At 41.0% G+C, this 25,760-nt stretch overlaps 1 protein-coding gene across 5 annotated transcripts in view; it reads right to left on the reverse strand.

The window, feature by feature from the left end:
* The window catches only part of plce1 (phospholipase C, epsilon 1), a 62,034-nt gene that overhangs the window by 28,717 nt on the left and 7,557 nt on the right, over window positions 1-25,760 (reverse strand). For 4 of the 5 annotated variants that reach the window (XM_077550267.1, XM_077550266.1, XM_077550265.1 and 1 more), the window contains exons 4-6: window positions 25,048-25,263; window positions 7,574-7,773; window positions 6,294-6,439 (exon numbers count right to left, since the gene is read on the reverse strand). In XM_077550267.1, coding sequence (XP_077406393.1) covers window positions 6,294-6,439; window positions 7,574-7,773; window positions 25,048-25,263 — 562 coding nt within the window. Of the gene's footprint in view, window positions 1-1,104; window positions 1,388-6,293; window positions 6,440-7,573; window positions 7,774-25,047; window positions 25,264-25,760 lie in introns of those variants that run through there. The other variant, XM_077550269.1, reaches the window with a different exon arrangement.

Genomic DNA, 25,760 nt, shown 5'->3' on the forward strand with positions numbered 1-25,760 from the left:
CATTTTCAGGCACATTTGTATTTAAGGGGTGATTTTTCATCAATTCATACAATTGCAACTAATTATAATATTTTTTTTTTTTTAATGTGCCGAGTCAACAGCTTACGTCATTCTTACAAAACAGACGTAACCTTAAATTGTACATAAAGCAGTGAAGGGATAATGAAGCTTCATGAAGCACTTATGATACATATATATATATATTTTTTTTTTACTCCTGTAGATGGTGCTCTCGGTTTAAATAAAAGCCAGCGCAATGGAAATTGTGTTGACATTTTTCATCATCATTTTCAGGCACATTTTTAAGCGGTGATTTTTCATCAATTGATACAATTGCAACTAATTATAATAATTTTTTTTTTTAATGCGCCGAGTCATCAGCTTACGTCATTCTTACAAAACAGACGTAACCTCAAATTGTACATAAAGCAGTGAAGGGATAATGAAGCTTCATGAAGCACTTATGATACACATATATATATATATATATATTTTTTTTTTACTCCTGTAGATGGTGCTCTCGGTTTAAATAAAGGCCAGCGCAATGGAAATTGCATACATTTCCACCGCATCTTTAAACCAACAGTGCCATCTAGAGGAGTATCACACGTGTTTCATGAAACTTTCACGAAGCTTCATTTGTCCATCGCTAACGTGAAGTACGTCGGAACGCATCATTAACCTATGATGACACAGTAGTAAATTACATCATCAAGTACACATCGGACGTAGTAAATATTTGCATGAAAGTTAGCTGCGGGCTATCCATACAAAACAAACAAATGAAAAAAAAAAATGGTATCTTTACAATTAAGTCCAGTAGGAATTGTTGACTGGGCAATTATGAATTTTCTTTTGCTACGAGTGCCTGTTTTAGTTGACCATAAAGGTTATTATTCTGAAATATGACAGCTGCTGAAAATGGGTATAATAAAGAAGCAGCTGTAACTATAAAGGTAGCAAAAGGAGAGAAACCGAAGATAAGCATAATCTTCTAGCCAAACATTTACTAACAAATCCGTTGACTCTTTGTGAAGCCCCGGATTGGAGCAGTTGGCGCTCAACACGTGCCCGAGTCGACGCGCTGCGAGCGGCCGGACTTACTGAACAGCTTGAGGTCCGTTCTGTGTGAGTGCTTCATGGCTGCCCGACGCGGCAGCTGACCACTCCGCCTCCCGCGCTGTCACTTCAGTGGCCTTGCGAGGTGCACCCGTGCGCGCTGGAGCCACCGCCGGCGCTACGCCTTTTGCCCCCCCCCGCAGCTGCTCTCTCTCCCTCTCATCTCTTCCTGTGCATCGCGCCTGGATCTATCTCTCTCTCTCTCTCTCTCTCTCTCTGCCTCGCTCGCCCATTCCCCTCACCAGTAAACACTCTTAACATGTTCTTTCCCTCGACTACATTCACTCCCTCTCGCTCTGTCTGTCTCGACCCCCCGCCTACTAACCCCCCCCCCCCCCAACACCACCCCCCACCCCCACCCTGCGCCATACATAGTTTACAGCCATGTGCTAGAGGTTCCACCAAGCAGGCAACCAATCACCACGAAGAATGAGCGCGGGCACGAGAAGGGTTAGGCAACAGGAACATCCAATATGAAAATGGGGTGTCCAAAAGTGTCACAAACAAAAAAAATGGCAGGATCTTTCTTTAACTTTAATTTACATGCGAAAAATTAGTCAAGAAAGCAATTAAAAAAAAATTGGGGTCAGTTTTGAAAAATTGCTACATGACAGCTTTGTGTTAAAGGTGATTTAGATTTTTCAGGATTTTAGGGTGGCCAAGAGCCCTGTAAACCCCCCCCCCCCCCCCCCCCCCTAGAATAAATCCACCTCTGCACTGGACAGCATTCAGAGCTAAAATAAGAGCAAACAATTTTTAACATTTTTAAAACAGTTACTTGAGAATCATTCATGTGATGTGTTCATAAATTAGACTTTGGCGCAGCAGAAATTTCAGGAAACAGAGAAATTGTCTTATTTTAGTTGGACTGGAAATAGTTCGATTTTGCAAATCTAGAAATATCTTTCAGCATTCCCGCTGCGATTTCTACAGAAAGCTGAATGCTAAGATATGAATACATGTGGAATGCTTATGAAGTAAATTGAAAGATAAATTATGTGAAAATAAAAAATGATTCATTGTCGTCGAATGGATTAAAAAAAAAAAAAAAAAAAACTTGAACTGCAATCTGTCTAAGGTGAGATTCGAACCATCGCCTCCTGTTTACTGGTCAAAAATGTCAAAGTCTGTCCCATTGAAAATGAATGGGGAAAAGTTGATGTTTAACATTAATTAAATAGTGAGAAATTTTTAATGTGGAATCAGACAATATATTCCGAGGAAGACGTGAATTTTTGAAGCAAGTTGAAAGTTAAACGGCGTAAATCGCATGTATTATGTGGGAGTTTTGGCACGGCAAAAAAAGTACCTGAAATAATAATAAAGGTTAGAAACACCACAATAATAAATAATAAAAAATAGGAGCCGTATCAAATGTCTTTTTTTTTTTTTTTTGTCTATGTTGCGGGCCGCTGAAGAAAAAGGTGGCGGGCCGTAAATGGCCCCCAGGCCATAGTTTGGATACGCCTGCGTTGTGAGCGTTTTATCAAATCGGACTGTGAGACGATGGAAGCGTTTTCATTGGCTGTGAAGAACGCGAGTATAGAAGAAAAATATGAATGGCGAGTTATGTACGCGTTTCAGACACCGATCATTACTCAGATGTCGTCTTTTACGAATTTTGTGTATGTGGAAACAAATCCTAGATGCTGACTTGTTACAAATGGCTGTCGCTATATCACTATCATCTCCAGAAAAAAATTTAAAAAGGGAAAAAAAAAAAAAATCACTATCACGTTACATAACCAATTGCTTACCGGAAACCCGTAAGAAGCACTTTCACATCACAGCTTTTTTATTTTTAGCTACTGCATAGTGGCGTGAACAATACGTAATCCTTGAGACTTCCCTCCGCGATGACTCACCGCCGCATCGGCTGTCGGTGGCTCTTAAAAAGGCCGGCGGGCAAGACAATGCACCACGATGACAGACGGGGAGACAGAAAAAGTACCAGGGAAGAAAAGTAAATTGAAAGAGAGCCACATCGAGCTTCGGGAAGGGACGGCGAAACCCGAGCGACTTCCGTTTCAGCCGCGCGGTAAATTGTGTTGCCGAGGAAATGAGGCTTCAACCGCTCCCATTTTGAAATCTGGGCGGCCTTCATTTGGCGCGTCGGAGAAAAATGCTGCAAAATGATTCGGAAGCTGGACTAAATGTGAGATTGTTTTGTTTGTGTGTGTGTGTGTGTGTGTGTGTGTGTGAAGAGCAGGAGAAAATAGGAGAAAATGTAAGAACAGTCATGCTTCTTTTGCCATTGATATGAATGAAAATGTGATTCATTTGTAGTAAGTAGCAGAAAAGATGTGCAATACAATGAAGCGATAGACCGATATGGTGTTTTCATGGCCGATACCGATTATTGGTAGTCAAGGACGCCGATAACCGATATTTGGAGCCGATATTCACTTTCTAAAAAGGGAAAACATTGGCATCAAAACTAAATATTTGGGAATTTTTAACTCTTTGACTGCCAGACGTTTTCAGAAAAGGGATGCCGTGGGTGCCAGCCGATTTAAGCATTTTGACTGATCTTTCAAGGTCCACAGAAAATGATGTGTTTGGACTATGGAAACACACATACTACCAAATGAAAGATTGGACTCTCATCTTTCATCAGAAAAAAAAAGTTTGTTTCTACCTTATTCCGTTTTTCAGTAATCAACAATAGAAAATGGTTAGTTTCACCTCTCTTTTGAAAAAAAAAACGTATTTTAACGTCTTTGGCACTCCTCCATATGATTTTACTAAACGTTATTTAACGTTTTTGGCAGTCAAAGAGTTAAGAATATGCTTATTGAACAATTTTTAGGGTTTGTTAAATATTGGAGTTAAAAAAAAAATCTTTGTTTTAAAAATCTAACAAAAAGTTAAATAAAAAAATGTAAGTAAATAGCTCCCAATTGTTTTCGACTTTAAATAAAGTTGTCCACAATTTTAATATATCTCAAGTACAGTATTAAAATTCTACGTATCTTCGTTTTCATTTCAAACATCATCTCTGAAAATTCCAATAATTAGTGCCCGGAAGTTAACACTTAAAATTGATCACATTTTAATTGATCTATTATTGGGTGTATGATTCTTCAAAATGGCCGACACCAACCCAATATTCGGTCCATCCCTACTGACGAATACCTTGTTTGTTATGCAATAAATCAGTTGGGAAAGACGCACACTTAAGATGATTGGGGGGGTGGGGGGCTCCTGAAAGCTCAAGGTCAGCACGATCTCAAACGAGGTAGGCCATACGACGAGGCCGTTTTGTCAAAACAGCCGCTGTGGACAACCGTTGCCATATATGGTCGGAAAACAAATTAATGCACTATACAAGCTCAAGTCGAAACATTAAGAAGAAATGTCTCCTATAACATCCAATAATGACTTCAACCTTAAAAACGAAGTCCTCGCAGAAACGCAGTAGGCCCGCCCGCCCGCACTGCTTTTATCAGCTGCAAGCACAACATTAGACGGTACGCTTATAAACGTCTTGGATGTTACACGTGCGCGCTGGGTTTGAAAGATGGGAAAGTTGCACCGAAGCGCATGTTGACAGTGAGCGCGCGCGGGGGGGGGGCCTCCCGCCGAGAGACGGCATGTCCCGTGGAGCGCAGCCAGCGCACTTTAATGTCCGGCTCAGCTTACATTTGAGTCATACGCAGCATCATTGCGGAGAAGCTGGAAGGCCGGCGAGCAGCTGAGTAACCGACTGGACGCTTAGTCAGAACGGTCATTTGACTTTTAGGAGTACGTGCGGACGGGAGCTTACTGTGATGTCAAGTGGCTTTTAGTTTCTCTAGAAGAAGATGACAGGAATGACTACTTTTTTCTTTTTTTCTCAAAGAGAAAGGAAAGAGGCTGTCTGTAAATCATGGAACGTGGAGTTTTCCTGAGACTTGGGAATGCCATTGAAATCCGTGAAAAAGATAGCACAGTTTACATTTGCAACGGCCTAATAAGCTAGAAAATAATGACTTCCTGGTTTTTGGTGCAAATAATTACATGAACATTGTGAAAATATTTCCATTTCGTAACTCATTCACACTCAAAAACGGATTTGTTTTAATATGTTGTCTTTCACTCCCCAAAGACGTATTTATATGTTTTTTTTAAATTTATTATTTATTTATGCTAGACCATACAGAAAGCTTTGATTCGGCCTCTGAACTGAAGAGAATGCATGAAGCAATGGTAGTTATAACAAAAAACAGCCAGCAGGTAGCAGCAGAGTATAAGAGAACAACCAGGGCCCTGTTGCAAAAAGCTCTCTCCCCCACTGTTTTAAACAATTCATGATGAAACTTAGCTATATTCTAATGCTAATTGCTGCAAAATGGAAACGGACAGAGATATACTTTTTTTTCCTGATGACAGGGGAGACTCTAATCTTTCTATTGGTAGGTTCCATGTTTTTATAGCAAGTGGACCTTGCAAAATCAGTCAAAATCCAGCAAAGCAGCCGGGAGCGAAGGTGCTTGCTTCAGTGAAAATAGCTGGGAGTGAATGAGTTAACAAAAATGAGCACTATTTATTTATTTTTTTGTAACAGCCAAATTTAAGAATGTCATTTAAGTGGTTGTGAGTGCGCCCTCCGGTGGACAAAATTAGCAACAACAATTAATTTGAAGGAAAAACTGCTGTTTGCTTTTTGTCCTCACGGACAAAAAACTGATGGGCCAGTTCCAGTACCAGTTTGACACCCCTGGTATATAGTCGCGGCTCGGTCTGAAATTTGTAACCACCTATAAATAGGGGTTCATGTCTTTAATAATAATAATAATAAAAAAATAAAAATAAATAAAAAAGGGAGAACAATGATGATGACATGTCAAATGATCAATACTGAGCTCTCCCCGGAAAAAAATAAAAAATAAAATAATAATAATAATAATAATAATAATAATAATGCATTTTATTTGGATGCCTTTCCCTTGTCAAGGCCATCTTTACAGGTTAGAATAATAATTTAAAAAAATGCATATATGGGCATGGGAGAAATGCTTTCTTTATGTCTATCACTCAAATCCCTCTAAGGGGAAAAGCCATGTGGGAGTAAGGAGACCGCAGGGGAAGAGCAGGAAGCGTATCTTCCCCAAATCGAACCCCCGCGAACCATATTTAGCTTGACGAATACTTACACGGCGGAGCCGACTTTGCAAAAACAGTTTGACACCCACCTTTCAGCACGCCGTGGCTGCTGTTTGGGAACTGGCCGAACGGACAGGGCAAGGAGGACCGGGCCCCGAGAGCGACCGTGGCTTCCAGAAGGGCTCCGGTCAGCAGGGAGCAAACAGACGTCCTCTGACCGCATGCGAGATAAAACCTAGAAAGAAAAGAGAAAAAAAAAGGAGGAACTAAGACAGGTGAGTGATTCAAAGGGAGTTTTCCCTCGTAAGTGCTCACTTAACTCTTTGACTGCCAAAAACGTTAAATAACGTTTAGTAAAATCCTATGGAGGAGTGCCAAAGACGTTAAAAGACGTTTGTTTCAAAACAGAGGTGAAACTAACCATTTTCTATTGTTGATTACTGAAAAACGGAATAAGGTAGAAACAAACTTTTTTTTCTGATGAAAGATGAGAGTACAATCTTTCATTTGGTAGTATGTGTGTTTCCATTGTCCAAACACAACATTTTCTGTGGACCTTGAAAGATCAGTCAAAATGCTTAAATCGGCTGGCACTGGGGACAACCCGTTTCTGAAAACATCTGGCAGTCAAAGAGTTAAAGGGAACGGAATGAGTAGGCTAAATATTTTAGCTTCTCCTGTCATAAAAACGGGAGGAGGCCATCACACATCATGAAATCAATTTTAGTCAGTTTGATCATTTCGAACGTGAATGGAGAGTTACAGACAGGCTATTCATTAGCCTGTCTAAGGCGTTTTGCATTGTTTGTTAGCATTAAGCTACGCCGACTTTTCCTTAACTCATTCACTCCCGGTCATTTTCACTGAAGCAATCCTCTTCACTCCCGGCTGTTTTACTGGATTTTGTCAGATTTCGCAAGACCCACAGAATATTGTGTTATATTGCCATAAAAACATGGAACCTATCAAAAGAAAGATTTGAATCTCTTCTTGCATCAGGAAAAAAGTATATTTCTGTCCGATTAGAAAATAGCATTAAACTATAGCTAAGTTTCATCATTATTCACAAATCGGTTTAATACTGTGGGGGAAATAACTTTTTGCAAAATGGCCCTGCTTGATCTCTTATACTCTGCTGCCACCTGCTATCCATTTTTGTGATAACTGCCATTGCTTCAAGCATTCTCTTCAGTTTAGAGGCTGCATCAAAGCCTTCTGTATGCTGTAGCATTAAAAAAACGTATAAACACGTCTTTGGGACACTTAAAACATTTCAACTATTTATGCGTTTTCGGGAGCAAATGAGTTTTAAGAAATTGCTATAATAGATATTTCTTCACAGGGAGTGTTTGTGCAGAAAAGTACAAACCTGGGTGGGTAAGACGATCCCTGGCTCGGATCAGGACGGGTGATCCGAGCCGGTCCAGGCGGACGCCCGCTGACAGGCGGCGGCGGCGGCCAGCAAGAAAGTCGGAGTCTGATGCATCCAGATCCGGGCGGCAGCAGAAGCAACTTCTTGGCAGGGTGAGTCAGGTTAAGTGCAGCAGCATGCCGAACACTGTGTGCTACCTGGAGAGGAGCACACAGTGTGTCACTTCGAAGAATGCCGCGTGGGTTCGGGAGTATCAAAGTAAAGGCAAGTGGAGAAGAAAGAGCATAATTGGTGGGAAAGTGGGAGGCGGCAGACAAAAGTGAAAAGGTTGAAAAAGGAACATTCGGACCCTTTTCAATACGACCCATTTTGGGCAATTTCATGCTGCCAACTATGCTGGATGACGGTACTTTGCCTCTTTGCAGGTCCAGTGCACAAAGAAAGGTCCACGAAGCCAATCTTTGAGTGACGCTCGATATTTTACATGAGAAAAATGTCAATAGCAAACAATACTTTATCATTTAGGTCATTGCACAAAAAGAAAGTTTAAGTTATCAAATCATGTTTTTGCTCTGCTTGCTTGACAGTTAAGGCCATTGCACTTTCTTATATACTGTTTCTTGTATACTTTTAACCTAGGCCACTCCTCTTGGCTGACGTAAACCAGAATAGAAGTTAAATTCATTTCCATTTCCGGTTCAGTTTTAGCAAGAATGATTTTCTCTCAATGAAAAGCCCAAGCAGGCTATTATTCCTTAACCTGTCGACAGCGTTTTGTTAGCATTAAGCTAAGCGGACCTTTCCTGAACTCATTCACTCCCAGCCATTTTCACTGAAGCAATCCCCTTCGCTCCCGGCTGTTTCATTTTATTTTGACAGATTTTGCAAAGCCCTCAAAATATTGTGTTCTATTGCTATAAAAAACATGGAACGTACCAAAAGAAAGATTAGAGTCTCTTCTTTCATCAGGAAAAAAAAGTGTATTTCTATTTATTTCCGTTTTGCAGCAATTAGCATTCGAATATAGCCAAGTTTCATCATTATTCACAAATCTGTTCAAAACTGTGGGGGAAAGCAGCCTTTTTGCAACACGGCCCTGGTTGATCTCTTATACTCTTCTGCCACCTGCTGGCCGTTTTTGTAATAGCTACCATTGCTTTAAGCGTTCTCTTCAGTTCAGAGGCTGCATCAAAGCCTTCTGTATGCTCAAGCATTAAAAATAAAACATTTTAAAAAAAGCATAAATAAGTTTTGGGGAGCAAATGAGCTAATTCCAATGTTAAACGCGCTGGCCATGTCATTCTTCAGTTAGCTTAGCAATTAGCATGGCTTCGTCTTTTTTTTTTGTCATCACTTGGTGAGAATGACACAGTTTACGATGACTACTGACTTAGGAGCGACTAGTAGCACAGCTAAGTACGTTATAGCGCAGCTACCATAGCTTGTTGCTAGCTACTCTTGCTGTTTTTGCGTTTTCGTTGACTAAAACTATATATCATGTAGAAATCCGACCAAGAATCATTTTCATCCAAAAGACTAACACGAAGATGGCTGCCAAAAACACTGACTCTCAATTTCTGTAGGAATATTTATTAGCTGTGTCCCCAAAACTTTTGCCATCACGCTGTTTTCACTACACTAGCCAAATTAAGAGTCCATCTTTCTTCGCAAGTATTCAACAAAGATAACCGGTCCAAGTAGAGGGATGGGTTTCCTGCGCGGGGAGTCGGTCGTACGATCATATCTGGACCGTCCCAAAGGGAAATGGGAGCGACCAGGATGCACGTTTGCAGGGGGTGAGAGTGCCAGTTAAGTCACAGCCCCCCCCCCAAAAAAAAAGAGAATATTCAGATGAATAGCTACCATCCGGATGTTTTTATGATGACCTCAAGAATTTTTTTAATGCCCAAAAAAAGCAGACATAAAGTCCACTAGATTAACAACGCCTTTTTTCCACATTCAAGGGATAAGCAAAATGGTGGACTTGGCCCCCATTGTGCATAGCCCGCATGCCTTTCTTTGTGACTGTACTTTGCCGTTTGCTACTTTTCTACACTCCGGCAACTTATACGCAATCAACAGGTGTGTTCATATTTAGTTTCTGTGTTGTGCAGGTGACCAACGTAGCTTACTTTCATTCCACGTCGATGAACTCACTTCAAGCTAAGCTAAGTTAGCTCACCTGATGCGTCAAGAGGACGACAACTCAATGCCGGATGAACTGAAACGTAACAAGGTCAACATGACGACTTTAAGCCACACCCATGAAAGCCGGACTGACCAATCACAGCACAGAATCGAACGACATGCCAAGATGATTTTTTTTTTTTTTAGGAAGTTTTAGATGCTAATATGGCGACGGACAGGAGTTCGCGCTTTCTCCTCATTCTGTAATCACTTGAAAAAAAAAAAAATGGGACTAATGAAGCCCAGTGTGAAAGTGTGCATGTAAGAGGAGAGGCCAACAACAAAAGACTCTGCAGGGGAGTGTGTTACTGCCCCTGACGGACACCCGGCAGCTGCCTTCACACGCACACGCACAAACAAACATTCCTGTCCTCAAATCGCAAGCGAGCGCACGGCATACACACACACACACACGCACGCTTCCCATCAAAATGTACAACATTAGAGGTAAGCATTTTTACTGTCATGAGAATTATAGTCAACCAGAAAGAGAAAAGTTACCAACATGCTACGTTAGCCGCCGTAGCTCAAGTTACTCCAAGTATACAGGAAACACTAATGGTGTCATCCTGTGTTTTTTTCTTCTTTTTTTTAAGACAAAAAAAAAAAAGGCTGTGTTTTACCTTAACTAGTTTCTGAGGAAGACGGCAGTCGTCGCCAAAACTAGTCAAGGTAAAGCACAGCCATTTTTTTTTGTCTTAAAAAAAGAGAAACCACAGGACGATATAGAATTTTTTTTTTTTCCACTAATTGTGTAAACCCAGTGAAAGTACATTCAAGAACCACAAGTGGCAGCTGCTCCCCCGCGCCAAAATCCCAATTTAGGGACGTGATTAGGAGATTAGGATTAGGTCGTGAATTTAGGAGTAAAATGTGCTGGTTGTACAAGCTAAAGTTATTACACAACTCCGTACGCATTGGATTTTAGGGATATTAAAAAACAAAAGCACTCGAATGCATCAATCAATATTAGAGCTCAACATGCAGTGGTTCAACTATTTTCACATCGTTTTAAATTTTTACTTAAGCAAATTTGATCTGGATGAATCGTCTCCATTTCAATGCTTTCCTAAAGTAAAAACTGAAATCCACAATCAATCAATAAATGAATAGAAGAACATCCTTGGTGTATTTTTAATATTCATTCACCCCCTGGGTGCTATTCAGTCATAAATAATTCTAACTCTTGTGCTCGGCCACTTAAAAACCGACAACTGTCCGGCGAGGTCAGATCATGTGTCCTATTTGTTTCGTTGAGAAAGTCCGTGCCTCCAACTGCTCGTCCCAAATCCCGCCCATAAATCCCGCCGTAAAAATAATCATTTATACACCCGCCACCTCATTAGCAGCTTGCAGGCACTCGGGCGGCGGAACCTGCACTTTTGGGAGTGTGTGAAGTTTCCATTAAGATCTATTAGCAATCCATTGGGTTCGATTGTCTGCCCGGTAACAGCCATTCTGGGAGGGGATTAGCGGAGGGCAGAGTGGGGCAGCGCGCAGATCTACTGAACTTTGATCTGGAATGCGCGCATGCGAAGATGACCGCATGCAAACTTGCACACGCACGCTCACAACTCACGCCCGTGCCGACGAGGCAGCCTGGAAGCGGTCCGCGCTGGAACACAACCACCCACATCTCGACCTCTTGGCTTGGATGAACGCGAGCCACCGCAAACACTCCCATGCTCTCGCTCGCCATGACACGCGCAAATATTTTTACTTGTCGTTAATATTGGTGCCTTGAGGCGCGAGTTTAATTCATCCCATGGCCCACGCTGGCAACTCACTCGGAGTCCCGCAGGGATCAGCGCTTATCCCATTATTGTTTAGTATTTATGTTTCCCATGTAAGAAACAGATTTTGTGGCTTTGTGCCACCTAAAGAATTTCGGTGTTACAGTACATGCCGAGATGAATCGATGCTTAGCTAGCTGTAGCTAGCCAGGTCACAAGATAGCTAGCTAGATACTGTATAGCCTACATAGAGATAAGTAGTGTCGATACTGTAACCGAGAGATAGGTAGATACTGTAGCGAGATTTTTGAAGATATAGTTTGTTGTGCAGTGATGTAGAACTGTGGGAGACAGCTAGCTCGCTAGTTATCTTAGATAGATATAGATTTGAGCTTAATTAGATCTGATTCGATCTTTTAATTAGATCTCACTAAGATAGCTAGCTAGCAAGCTAGCTGTGTCCCACAGTGCTACACCACTGCACAACAAACTATATCTTCAATAATCTCTCGAGTGACCTGGCTAGCTACAGCTAGCTAGCTAGCTAGCTAAGCATCGATTCGCATGTACCGCAGCGCGCGCAGGCCATCGCACGGGAATAGATCAAAACGCCCGGCGTACTCTCCCACGAAGCGCGCATTCGAAAGAAAAACTCACAGTGACGTCACTTCTCCCGACAACTACTTTTAGACGTTTCATGAAAGGAAGGGGTGAAGGTTAGCGCAGCCTGGTGGGAGAGGGGTCGCGCATTAAAAGAACTCTGTTATTCTGGTCGGTGGCCTCAGAGCTGAGGTCAGCGCAGAGACGTCAGTCGTAACCTTTTTCTTCTCGCAGGAGGCCTGCCACGCACTTGGTGGCCATGTACAGTATGTGTACATTTTTGGCTTTTCACAACAAAGGCTGATTGGTGGTTAAATATGCGTATCCGCTGATCTTTCACAGCACGTTTTGGTCGAGAGACACTGAATTGCGTGGCCACCCAAAAAGTGGCTTTAAATCAATAGCGCTTTATCTATTTCAAAAGGCGGCAGGTATGTTCAGCAGCTTTGGTATTTGAGGAAGCAGACGCTTTTAAGCCGACCTTCCTCGGACTGCGTGCGAACTGTGTTAGGAGACATAAACCTGTTTTTGTTTTTTGTGCAATGCGTCTCCACGAGGTAATGTTTGCCCGTCGCAGACACAGCCTGGACTTTCTCAACTTGATTAAGTTCTGTGCTTGTGGAAAAAAAATTTTTTTTTGTGTGTAGGCCGGCAAATGTACAGATGTGTATATGTTGCACTGAATAAGCTAAAATGCTAAGTAAGGTTTAGCTTATTTATCGCTCGTACGGAGTCATCCTTTGTGAAGAACACGATATGATAAAATGACTTTGAGGCTGACATTAATTTACAGGCTGTATTTGGATACAAGGGGGGAAAAAAAAAGACAAGTCTTAGCCTTAATCATGCTGACTGATTTTTGTGGAAGTGGAAGGACCAAAAGGAAAACCTTCATTTTAAAGAATTGCCTCTTGACTGACAAAAAAAAAAAAAAAGCAGTTTAAAAATGATCGTATGAGTTTTGGCTCCTAAATGCGGATGGACGTCTGCTCGGCCTTGATTCATAACGCTGTGCTGAATTTCACATGGAGTTGCTTGAGAAGAGCAAAGCCCACCCCCGGAGCTCTGCCTCGCACCTTTTTTACCAAGCTTGCAGCATCGCACTGTGTACACGGCGGGTTGTGTGTCTGGGGACACACGCGAAGAGCATTTGTAAACAATGAGGCAATAAGGGGAGGGAAAAAAAACGACAAACTTCTAAAATGCAAAAACTGTCACAGCAAGTTGTCATTAGCGAGTTCAATACGACACAATTGCTGACTTTTTATTTTTTCACATTTAATGGCACTACGCAGACAATTGGTTTAAAGCTTATTATAGGAGACGAGGTCAGCGTACCGAGCTTGAAAAACGATCCTCATAAAGTTAACGCAATCAGCGTCTCGGATTTCTGGGACAATCGTGCGCTTGATAGATCTCGTTTGCTCCTCTTATCCTCAGGGGGGGAGGAGAAAACGGTTTCGTTTTTATAGTTACGCTTAGAAAATTGAGAACAACAAAAAAATACAATAGTGTAATTTTCTGCTTTTATATTAGCAGGAGACGACGTTTCATTAAAAAAAAGAAAACACCACGATAAGTTTTTGTTATTTTACAATTCGTCTAATACAAACTTAAGAATGACCCCAAAAATGTCAACATCAGGCCACGTTGAAGTCCCACAACAAGCTGGAAGTCATTACCCACATGCAGCCAGTGGGACCCTTTCACACCACACTCCCCCCCCCCCCTCCTCATTTACAGTTCTCATGATGTCATACAACACGGGGCTGCGACACAATCGCGCAAAATGCCGGCGTGACAGTGCCAGACTAGCATGATGGATGTTCTTCCGTTCCATAATGCAAGAAAGTTCTACGACATGTAAGGCGTGCGCAAAAATTAGGCAGAAGTGACTCCGGCTGATGTCCATTTCATCATTTTTTTTTTTTTTTTTTAAAAGTCGCATTCAACCATTTTGCCCGATACCAAAGTAGCACAAAACTCACAAAATTCATGAATGAAAAGACAAAAACGATGACTTACTGGAAACGGTCACTTACAGTTCAGGTACAAATTCATCCAAATCCCTCGTCTGAGAAAGCTTGCAAAAGAGTGAAAGTACATATATGGGAGTAAAAAAAAAAGAAAAAGAAAAAAGGTGGGTGCAGGAGAGTAAGACTGATGAAGAAAGAGTGGGAGTCTGTACTCTCTGCATCAACAAAGCTCACAAAATAGAGAGAGAGAGAGAGAGAGAGAGAGAGAGAGAGAGAGAGAGAGAGAAAGAGGAGGGAAGCAAATGAATGTGAGGGACAAAGCAAAAAAAAAAAAAAAAAAAAGAGGCTGATATCTCTGCCTTGGGTAACCCCCATATTAGGTTATAAGGCAACGGGCCGACAAGATGCTATCGGTCAGCGCACTGTAAACACACAAGGACGGAAAGGGGGGGGGGGGGGGAGACGCTGGTATTGTACATCAGGTTTCAATCGATCCTCCTCCTGCGCGTGTACACAATGTGTCCGACAAAAACCTCAGGAGAACCCTCGCCGTGTGTTTTCATGGCGAGATGACTCCCAGCTCAAAGTCATCTGGTCACGTCAAGTATCAAAAACAAGAAAAACTCATGGATTCCAAAATGTCCTGTTGGTAATTGAAGGTTTATTTGACTTTGAATTTCAGAAACACTGGCCATATTTTGTTAGCCTGATTTAGCACAATTGCCTTAAACGACTGTAATATTGACGAGCTTGTTAAATATTGTGTTATTTATTTATGTCTAGGTATATTCTTAATGTCTGTCAAAAGTTGAATGGAGGCAACGAGACTTGCATTTTTCCTTATTTTTTGGAAAATGTTCAAATACGGCTTTCGGCAAGCGTGCTAACCCGCTAACCTAATTTCAAATATTTATTGCATGGAATTGTATTAATTTATTCCCAACAGTATATTGTGTCTTTGTTACATTTCTTTTTGCTAGCCACATCCAGTATTTGTATGTCAGTTTTTGTTTTGTTTTTCTCCGTCCAATTAGATGTCAGTTTCAAAGGTGGCCGGTAACTGTCAACGTAAACAGCCGTTTCAAAACTGCTAAAACGTTCCATCAGTGATATGATCTTGTTTTTTTTGTTTTTTTTGCGCCATCAGTACAGGCAAAGTGACATGACTGTTCCTCAGCGAGCCGTGGCGACTTTTCTTTTTTGTTAAAATTTTTTTTTTTTTTACGAGAGTCTTCAACATCATGCTTGAAATGAACCTTTGCAAACAGCTACGAGAGTTAGCATGGCGACAATTAAGTGAAATAAATACTATAGACTTGCTACCAAGGCACGATTATTATCTTAACTCATTCACTGCCATTGACGGCTATTGACGTCAGAAATTCATTTGAACTATTTCTATTCGTTTCACATTTTTTTCTACTTTTGTCAACAAGAGTATGAAAACCTAGATTTTTATTTATTTATTATACATTTAGAATAGATATAAAATGTGTGATTAATCATGAGTTAACTATTAAAGTCATGCGATTAATTACAATTAAAAATTTTAATCGCCTGACTTAAAGACAATTAAAAATTCGGGGCGTCAGGCAATAAAAAAATGTCATCGTAATTAATCGCATGACTTCACAAATTTTGTATCTGTTCTAAATGTACAATAAAAAAAAATCTAGTTTTCATACTCTTGTTAACAAAAGTAGAACATTTTTTGAAACTAATAGAAATAATTCAAACGAATTTCTGACGTTCATAGCCGTCAATGGCAGTGAATGAGTTAACTAGCTAATTAGCATGTTTGGCTAACATCAGCTCGTTTCCGGACAGTTATTGATATTTACCCAATCATTTCAAAATAATACATTTTAGAGCTGTAATTCCTTTGAAACCACAATATTTTTTACTCATGGTTATCATACCGTCAAAATAGTCGTTTCAAATAGTATTGATAGTTTCTCTTAATTACAACGAGACAATGGCGGTATTAAGAGGTGGGTTGAGTCAGGGCCCGGGTGCCAAACGCACGACCCACCACGGAATTAAATACAGTTTGTCCCACTGAATGTGGCTAATGAAGTGGAAACATCAACGTGACATCAAAGTCACGTCGAGGGCGACGCAAACAGCTGGCCACCGCCTCGGCCTTCGCTTTGCATGTCTTTGATCAACGCTTGCCTTGCTAATGAGGGCGCGCATTCATCATCATGGCTTGTACAACAAGGGGCCGTGTAATTGTTTCCACAAGGTACGGAGGCAGGGTTTGTGCACGCAACGTTGCCCTCTAGTGGATGAGCAAGGACACGGTTGTCTGTGCACTGCTGAGTTCTCTCCCCTAGGTGGCGCCATTTCCACGTGTCCACTCGCTCGGCCCGAGCGGGCTCAATTATGTTTTGTCATATTCAATAAGAAAGCTCAAGTTTTGAAATGACGCTGCAACATTCCAGATGTGCCTTAGTTCAAACCGGCTTTACTGTACAAAACCCTGACGTCACACTTAGAACATTTTGTTTCAATTTGGGTTCAACCCTGGCCGGCTGACCTCTCATGTCACAAGCGTAAGTGCTAACAAAGGGCCAGGCTTTTCTTTTTTTTTTAACATCAATTGTGTGATTCATCGAGTGCGCCCAAAATAGTACACATGCGCTTATTTAATCCACTTGTGGGTGGGCAGCGCTAATCCAAATTGAGCCGGCAGAGGTGGTGGGATACCCTCAGAATCAGTCCCTGTGCTAAAGTATTACATCATCTATAACCTGTTATCCAAATACACACTGCGCTTGTGTTCCACAGAGGGAAATGTAGGTAAATTGAACACATGGCTTATAAATGAGCTTGACTGAAAAAGATCTTTCTATTTGTCACTTAGTAAAATTTGTGAGTTATTTTAGATATCATCATCATTATTTCAACATGTAAAGTGTTTGTGGCATTTTTGTTGGAAGTTTTTCCATGCCAAGTCACCCAAAAATAAATAAAACCTAAACATTTTAACCAAGCCAGATTTTGATTTTAACTCATTCGCTCCCAAGAACGTATATGCTCCCAAAGACGTATTTATACGTTTTAAAAGTTTTTTTTATGCTAGAGCATATAGAAGGCTTTGATGCAGCCTCTGAACTGAAGAGAATGCCTGAAGCAATTGCAGTTATCACAAAAAACGGCCAGCAGGTGGCAGCAGAGTATATGGGATCAAGCAGGGCCATGTTGCAAAAAGTTCTTTCCCCCACAGTTTTAAACAGATTTGTGAATAATGATGAAACTTAGCTATATTCTAATGCTAATTGCTGCAAAACGAAAACCGATAATAATATGGGCCTTGCAAAATCAGTCAAAATCCAGTAAAAACAGCCGGGAGCGAAGGGGGTTGCTTCAGTGAAAATGGCTGGGAGTGAATGAGTTAATGAATTTTGGTGTACTTATTTATAGTGACGGTGCAACACAAAATCTAAAGTTTTCGTTCAATCAGAGCAGGGGTTTGGGTGCTACGGCCTGCCAAACTTGGATGTTTTCATCAAAAAAGGGTGTGGCCGACATTGAAGGTCAAAAGGGTACTAAAATATGCACGCACCATTCTTCTAGATGATTGCACATTTGGAATCCTTGTTGAATTCCCTTTCCAGCAAAACCTGTTGTGAGAAGATTGACCCAGAAGTTCCAGAGGGTTCAAAGGAAGATGGCCACGCCCCTTTTTGCCCAAAATGTCCAAATTCGACTGGCCCGTAGCTCCCAAACCCCTGCTCCGATTGACCTAAAATTTCAGATTTAGTGTTGCGCCATCACTATCAACAAGTATACCAAGATCCATAACAATCGGAATCTGCTTGGTTAAACCCGCATGGAACGACCCTTTGGTTGGCGTAACCATGAGATTTTTCCAAAAACCACTGACGCTAAGCAATCCTTTCAAGATGACACTGTCACCAAGACGCGAGGCGCCTGACCTGGCATCTTATGCACACATTTCCACCCAATGAAATGGAAAAACACACCCAGATGCATTTTTGACACTCCAATGTCACCCCGTGCGTTTCAGCCAAAACAAACTCCACTAAAACAAACAGTTTGAGAGCATAGCAACAGTTAACGGAGCGTCCCGTGTGGTACAGTTGAGTGCTCCCAGCAAATGCCGCTAAATTCTATGTTGAGTAGACATCTGAGGAAACAAGAGTGTGTTTAGCACACAAATACTGTAACCCCGTCATCATCATCGCACACACACACACACACACATGCGCTAATCTCCGGCTAAGCCACAACACGCAGCAGAGTGAGAAAGTGGCCTGCTCGGCACATTCCTTTGTAGCGGAACAACACAGCGAGAGAATAGAGGAATGATAATAATGGTCACGAGGCGAGCGCCTCAACTCCATCAATTTACACAAAAAGTCACTTTGAAAACTACAAACAACGGATATTCGGAACTAAAATTACAGTCTCAGCTTTTCATTGGATACAATATTGGTCAGTCTTTGTGTGAATATTGTTATATTATCTGTAGGAAGGTCAAAATCAGTGCGTTCATTTTGAGACAATTTAAAGTTCCTAAAATGGCACAAATTTTTTTGAACGTGCGATTAATGTACCGCCTCTTACTTGGAAAGCCTGAACTCTGGGAATTCAAGTCACAATGCTGCAGACACGTCCACGTCAAAATTTTTGCAGTAATAAGTGTAATAAAAATACAGATATTTGTGGACACTGGGGTCAACTTGTATTTCACAATTTTACTTCATGTTAAAGATTAGACATCTCTTAATATGAAAAGAAAAATGCACTGAGCTGTCACCAATGTCTTACAAATGCAATTATGCCATCTAGTGGCAGAAAAATGACCTCAACACAAATCAATATCACACTTACATCTTTTTAATTTTAACAAAATTTTTATGAGTTATTATGAAATTACTGTATCAATGTCTAAAAGATGCAGCCATATTTCAATTAGTTAAAAATAAATTCCACTTTGATGTTAACAAGCGTATGAAAACTTAGGAAAAAAATATGTTATTGTACATTAAGAACAGATATAAAATTTGTGATTAATATTAAAGTCATGCGATTAATTACGATAAAAAAAACAAAAACTAATTATCTGTCGACATAGTCATAGCCATTACATAATACCGCAACACTGATGCTATTTGTTAGCATTAAGTAAAAACCCTGCCACAGTTTGGCTTTAGCCTTCGGTGCTAGCTAGCTAGCTAGCTCCCATGGTGCTCGTTTACCAGCTAGCTAGGACCAGGGGCTAAAGCCAAAATGTGACAAGGTATTTGCTTTTTGGACCTGGATTTGCCACCTCTGAGCATTAAATTAGCAGATTTCAAGGAAAAGCCAAATGGTAGTTTTAAGTAATAAGAAAAATGATACTTGACATTTTTAAAGCGGTGCATTTATTCCTATATCGATAAAGCAACATCTCAGCGTGATCTTAATATGCTCCAATACTGTGACATTAATAGCCCGTGAGAAAGTGCATTTTCCTGCGCTTTATTTACTTTCCCATGACACAGATTGACGGCAACATTTACGGCCCGAGTCCTGCCTGTGATGAGACACGCCGAGGAGTAAACAGCAGTCCCTCGAGGACACGCTCTATTCCTGTATCATCTGTAATAAGACAAGCGTAATTACGCGGACGCGTCCCGGCTAGCCGTGTCTCACTGCCACTGCACGGTTACTTACCGCTCAGTGAAAGGATTCAAAGGGGGCTATAATTGATGGAATTTCACGAGAGAAAAAACGACAAAAGACACTTCTGGTCTGATTGCTGTGCCAGGTGTGTGCGTGCCTGCGAGTATGTCGCTACAGCGCGGTGGGGGATCACTTCCTCTTTGTCTGTTTGACTTCCCTGGCGCTTAACGGAAAACGCGACATGGGAGAGGAAGGTAGCTGTGAATGTCAACGCTGGTAATGGCCACGTATGGTAGACCCGAATCACACAAATCCGGATCTTGAACCGGTGCTAAGATTTCTATAAATCTGAAAGGACTTTAACTTGAGTGAGCATCTAAAAGTCGAAACTTTTTTTTTTTTTCACGTCAGATGAAGAATATGAGTTAAGCAGCAAAATCCACCCGTTTTTTTTTTTTTTTCCCCACCGGAGAGGGCGGCCATTTTGCCATTTGCTGTCGACAGAAGATGACATCACGGTTGCTCAGGTAACAACCAATCACGGCTCAGCTTCAAAAAAACAGGTGAGCTGTAATTGGTCATTGCCTGAGCAACATTGATGTCATCTTCAGTTGAAGAGGGATAAAAACGGCTGGATTTTGCTTCACAACTCATCTTCCACAAATGTCGTATTAATCAGGATGTCATGTTTAGACAAGTGAGGTCACATATAAGATATTATTGTCAAGAAATGCTTCACTCATTCACTCCCAGCCATTTTCACTGAAGCAATCCTCTTCGCTCCCGGCTGTTTTTACTGGATTTTGACAGATTTTGCAAGACCCACAGAATATTGTGTTCTATTGCCATAAAAACAAGGAACCTATCAAAAGAAAGATTAGAGTCTCTTCTTACATCAGGAAAAAAAAAAGTATATTTCTATCTGTTTCCGTTTTACAGCAATTAGCATTAAAATATATATATATATATATATATATATATATATATATATAAAATTCAACAAGGATTCCAAATGTGCAATCATCTAGAAGAATGGTGCGTGCATATTTTAGTGCCCTTTTGACCTTCAATGTCGGCCACACCCCTTTTTGATGAAAACATCAAAGTTTGGCAGGCCGTAGCACCCAAACCCCCTGCTCTGATTGAACTAAAACTTTAGATTTTGTGTTGCACCGTCACTATAAATAAGTACACCAAAATTCATTCACTCCCAGCCATTTTCACTGAAGCAACCCCCTTCGCTCCCGGCGGTTTTACTGGATTTTGACTGATTTTGCAAGGCCCATATTATTATCGGTTTTCGTTTTGCAGCAATTAGCATTAGAATACAGCTAAGTTTCATCATTATTCACAAATCCGTTTAAAACTGTGGGGGAAAGAACTTTTTGCAACATGGCCCTGCTTGATCCCATATACTCTGCTGCCACCTGCTGGCCATTTTTGTGATAACTGCCACTGCTTCAAGCATCCTCTTCAGTTCAGAGGCTGCACTATAAATAAGTACACCAAAATTCATTAACTCCCAGCCATTTTCTCTGAAGCAACCCCCTTCGCTCCCGGCTGTTTTACTGGATTTTGACTGATTTTGCAAGGCCCATATTATTATCTGTTTTCGTTTTGCAGCAATTAGCATTAGAATATAGCTAAGTTTCATCATTATTTACAAATCTGATTAAAACTGTGGGGGAAAGAACTTTTTGCAACATGGCCCTGCTTGATCCCATATACTCTGCTGCCACCTGCTGGCCATTTTTGTGATAACTGCCACTGCTTCAAGCATCCTCTTCAGTTCAGAGGCTGCACTATAAATAAGTACACCAAAATTCATTAACTCACAGCCATTTTCACTGAAGCAACCCCCTTCGCTCCCGGCGGTTTTACTGGATTTTGACTGATTTTGCAAGGCCCATATTATTATCGGTTTTCGTTTTGCAGCAATTAGCATTAGAATATAGCTAAATTTCATCATTATTCACAAATCCGTTTAAAACTGTGGGGGAAAGAACTTTTTGCAACATGGCCCTGCTTGATCCCATATACTCTGCTGCCACCTGCTGGCCATTTTTGTGATAACTGCCACTGCTTCAAGCATCCTCTTCAGTTCAGAGGCTGCACCAAAGCCTTTATGCTTTAGCGTAATTTTTTATTTTTTTATTACATTTAAAAAAAAAAAAAAAAAAAAACGTATAAATACGTCTCTGGGAGAATGGCAGCATTTACAATATAACGTATTGATGCGTTTTTGGGAGCAAATGAGTTAAGAATGTTACGTAAGATGTTGCTTTACTATAAATAAAAGTTTCAACTTGAAACACGTGAATTAATTTCCCACGGGAAAAATCTAAATACAAGCGAAAAAAAATATTTGCTTTTCCAAGGTGGCTTTTGCACCTTCGGTTACGCTTCCCATCCTCTCAGACTGTCCTCATTTCTGACGTTTGTTCCAGAAAGGGATTTTCTTGCTACTTTTTCCACCACTCAAGTGTAATTTTCTTGTAATTGTCGCTGCTCTCCATCTTGCTCCCTGCTCATATTCCACCCTCATATAATCCTGTATTCTTTGGCCCGCCTCGTTAGTTGTAGCAATAAACACGCAGGGGCTGCGGGATAGCCCAGAAACAAAAACAAAAAAAAAAAAGACTTTGCAACAGGGAGCCAGTGTACTAAATGTTGAGGAGTGCGAGTGAAAACATAGTTTTATAAATTCAATTAGAGATTTGGAGCCGTTTTTTTTTTGCCAATACTGTATGGATGGTATACTACTTTATTTCTGATTGTTTTAATAACGACAGCTCTCGTCATTGACTGCAGCTCATTGCTGTCAAACGCGGGTAAGCTCACATGGTGTGCGTTGGCAACTCCCACTTATTTGAATGGATGCATCAAAAGCGGCTCCGCCTGGCCCCGGCTCGCGCCGTATTCCGACAACCGCAAAGGGCCTCGTAAAAACACCCGGCCCGAGTCAGAAACCGCGCTGCGGGTGAACGCGTGCGCCCCACACACTTCCACATGCCAGTAACCTTAGACAGTAACCTTAGACAGTGTCGGGCTCTGTTGTGGTCGTCCCGGGGCGCGCGTACGAACAAATCCGCGGAAAACACAAGAAGGTCCATTAAAAAAAATGCAAAAGTCAAGCGCCGCATGCAAAGTTGCCAGACAGCGCCTCTTTTGTGTTGGACGGCCTGCAGGGACGTGGATGAGGACTTTGGGAAGGAACATGATGACTGTGGCCTTGAAATTTGAACATGAACAAATACCCCTAATATGATACTGTGACCTGAAAAATGGATGCTAATTCATCTAGCATCTTTAGATATATATAAAAATAAATAAATAAATAAATAAATAAATATATATATATATATATATATATATATATATATATATATATATATATATATATATATATATATATATATATATATATATACACACGTATTATGTATGTATGTATTTGTTTACTAAAAATAATTGAAAAAAAAATTAAATTAAAAACACAATATGATAAATTCTCACATACTGTAAAACTAATTTATTCACTAGTTATTACTTTGGCAAATGCTACATTTGCTAATTTGACAGTTCAACAATAAGTAAATAAGGCAACGCACTCAGCACCTTTTTAGTTGTCTCGGACTTGTCTCGTAAAATATTTTGATCGTCTTGTCCAAGTCCAGCTATGTTTTTATTCCTGACAATTAACTCATTCACTGCCATTGACGGCTATAGACGTCATAAATTCATTTGAACTATTTCTATTAGTTTAAATTTTTTTCCCACTTTTGTTAACAAGAGTATGAAAACCTAGAGAACTTTTTTTTGCACATTTAGAACAGATATAAAAATGTTGATTAATCGTGAGTTAACTAGTGAAGTCATGCGATTAATTACGATTAAAAAATTTAATCACCTGACACCCCTAATTTTTAATAATCTTTTCTTTTTTTTTTTAAATAAATAAAAATAATTGTAATTATTTTTTTCCAGTTTTTAATAATCTTAAAAATATATATATATAAAAAATTAGGGGCGTCAGGCGATTACCATTTTTAATCTTATTAATCGCATGACTTCACTATTTAACTCACGATTAATCACACATTTTATATCTGTTCTAATACAATAAAAAAAATTCTAGGTTTTCATACTCTTAACAAAAGTGGGAAAAATGTTAAACTAATAGAAATAGTTCAAATGAATTTTTGACGTCTATAGCCGTCAATGGCAGTCAATGAGTTAACAACCTCTTCCAAAATAAACTTGAAATAAAGTTTTTTCAGACGAACAAAACAGGCCAGCATTGACACTGGCCACCAATTTTTGTGGTTGTGAAATAATAATTTTCTGTCTTAAGGTTTACTCTCGATCTCATCTGGACTTGGACTCGGACCCCGTGAACTCGGACTTGACTTGGCCTCAATAAAAGGTAGACCGCATTGTGGCACTGGAAACGGGCTGACAGAAAAGCTCGGGTTGCGTTGGCTCTGAGCAGAGACCACAGCATTAGGCTAGTAGGACTACAACAACAACAAAAAAAAGCCTACTAGGACTACATTTCCCATGATTCTTAGACACCGAAGCAGGAAGTAGTTGTCGTTCCGGTATGACAAAAACACGCCTGCAGCTTTAACAGTTCTTCCTTTCGAATCGTTTTATCGCATGAATCGCCGTGACAACGGCGTGATTGACATGCACACGGTCCAAACAATTAGCTTCAAACATCAAACTATATGGCTAAAAAAACAGCCGTGGAAATACGCGCAGTAGTTGACCTAGAACGTTAGTTCTCAACCATCTCCTTTGCCTTCCCCTTCAATTTTTGTGGCTTTTCCAACTTGCCAACTCTGCTCGGTGCATTCGCACACACACACCACACACGCACGCGCGCACGCACGCACGCACGCACACGCATGCACACACTAGGACAGAGGGCTCAGTCATTGGGCCTGTCAGTAACATGGCGAGCAGAACTAACGGGGGCATAAATCACTTTCCCGCAGCCTGAACAAAGAGCCTGTGTGTTGATCTATTAGCATACTTTTAGAAAACATTATTCATCTTTAATGCATCGCAGGCTTTTGCCTCGCGAGCCAAATAGGAGAAAGCAGAAAGGCTTCAAAGTCGGTAAATGAGTGAAAGCGCAGTCACCGGCAGAGCTTCACTCTCGGTTTGATGAGAAATTTCATCCGTCCAAACCCCCGGTGCCTTATCGTCAGTGGAAATTTCACATTTTGAAAACACGTCAAGGCTAATAGGCGCATCGTAAGCGCAAGTAGTTGTCATGGAAACGTACGTCCACGTCTCATCACAAGGCAACACGGTTCCGTTATCGCATCTTTACCTCGCGCATCCTGGCCCAGACGAAGTGCAGCATTCCTTCGCGGACTCTGAGGTCTTCTCCCACACGGCGCCTCAGGATTGGCGAGATCTCTTTCCTGCCGGGCCGCCATATCAGGCGGCGGACCGCCGCCACCTCCTCCCAGGCCTCCTCCGAGATGCGCCCCGAGGGCAGCGTGCGGACGATGGCTCTGGTTCCCGTGCACACCGACTTGGTCATCTTAAGAGAAAAGAGACAAAGGACCCCTCTCAGCGTGTCTGCGTAGATTCTCGCTCGCCGTTCCGCAGCTAAACGTTGAGAACTGAAAGAAGCCTTTTCGAATGAACTCATTAACATCAAAAATCGATTTGAACTGGACAGTGAAACGTCTTCAACAAACTAAAACAGTCCAGTTGCCGCAAATTAGAAATTGTTGCGTCATTCAGTCCCAGCCATTTTAATTGAAGCAACCCCCTTCGCTCCCGGCTGTTTTACTGGATTTGGACTGATTTTTGCAAGGCCCACAGAATATTGTGTTCTGTTGCTATCAAAACATGGAACGTACCCAAAAGGAAATATTAGCGTCTCTTCTTTCATTAGGAAAAAAAAAAGAAGCATGTTTGTATCTGTTTTGCAGCAATTAGCATTAGAATTTAGCTAAGTTGCATCATTATTCTCAAACCTGTTGAAAACACTGTCAAAAAGAGCTTGTTGCAACATGGCCCTGGCTGATCTCT

The sequence above is a fragment of the Vanacampus margaritifer genome, chromosome 18 (genome assembly GCF_051991255.1).
Source record: "Vanacampus margaritifer isolate UIUO_Vmar chromosome 18, RoL_Vmar_1.0, whole genome shotgun sequence".
NCBI classification, from domain to species: domain Eukaryota; kingdom Metazoa; phylum Chordata; class Actinopteri; order Syngnathiformes; family Syngnathidae; genus Vanacampus; species Vanacampus margaritifer.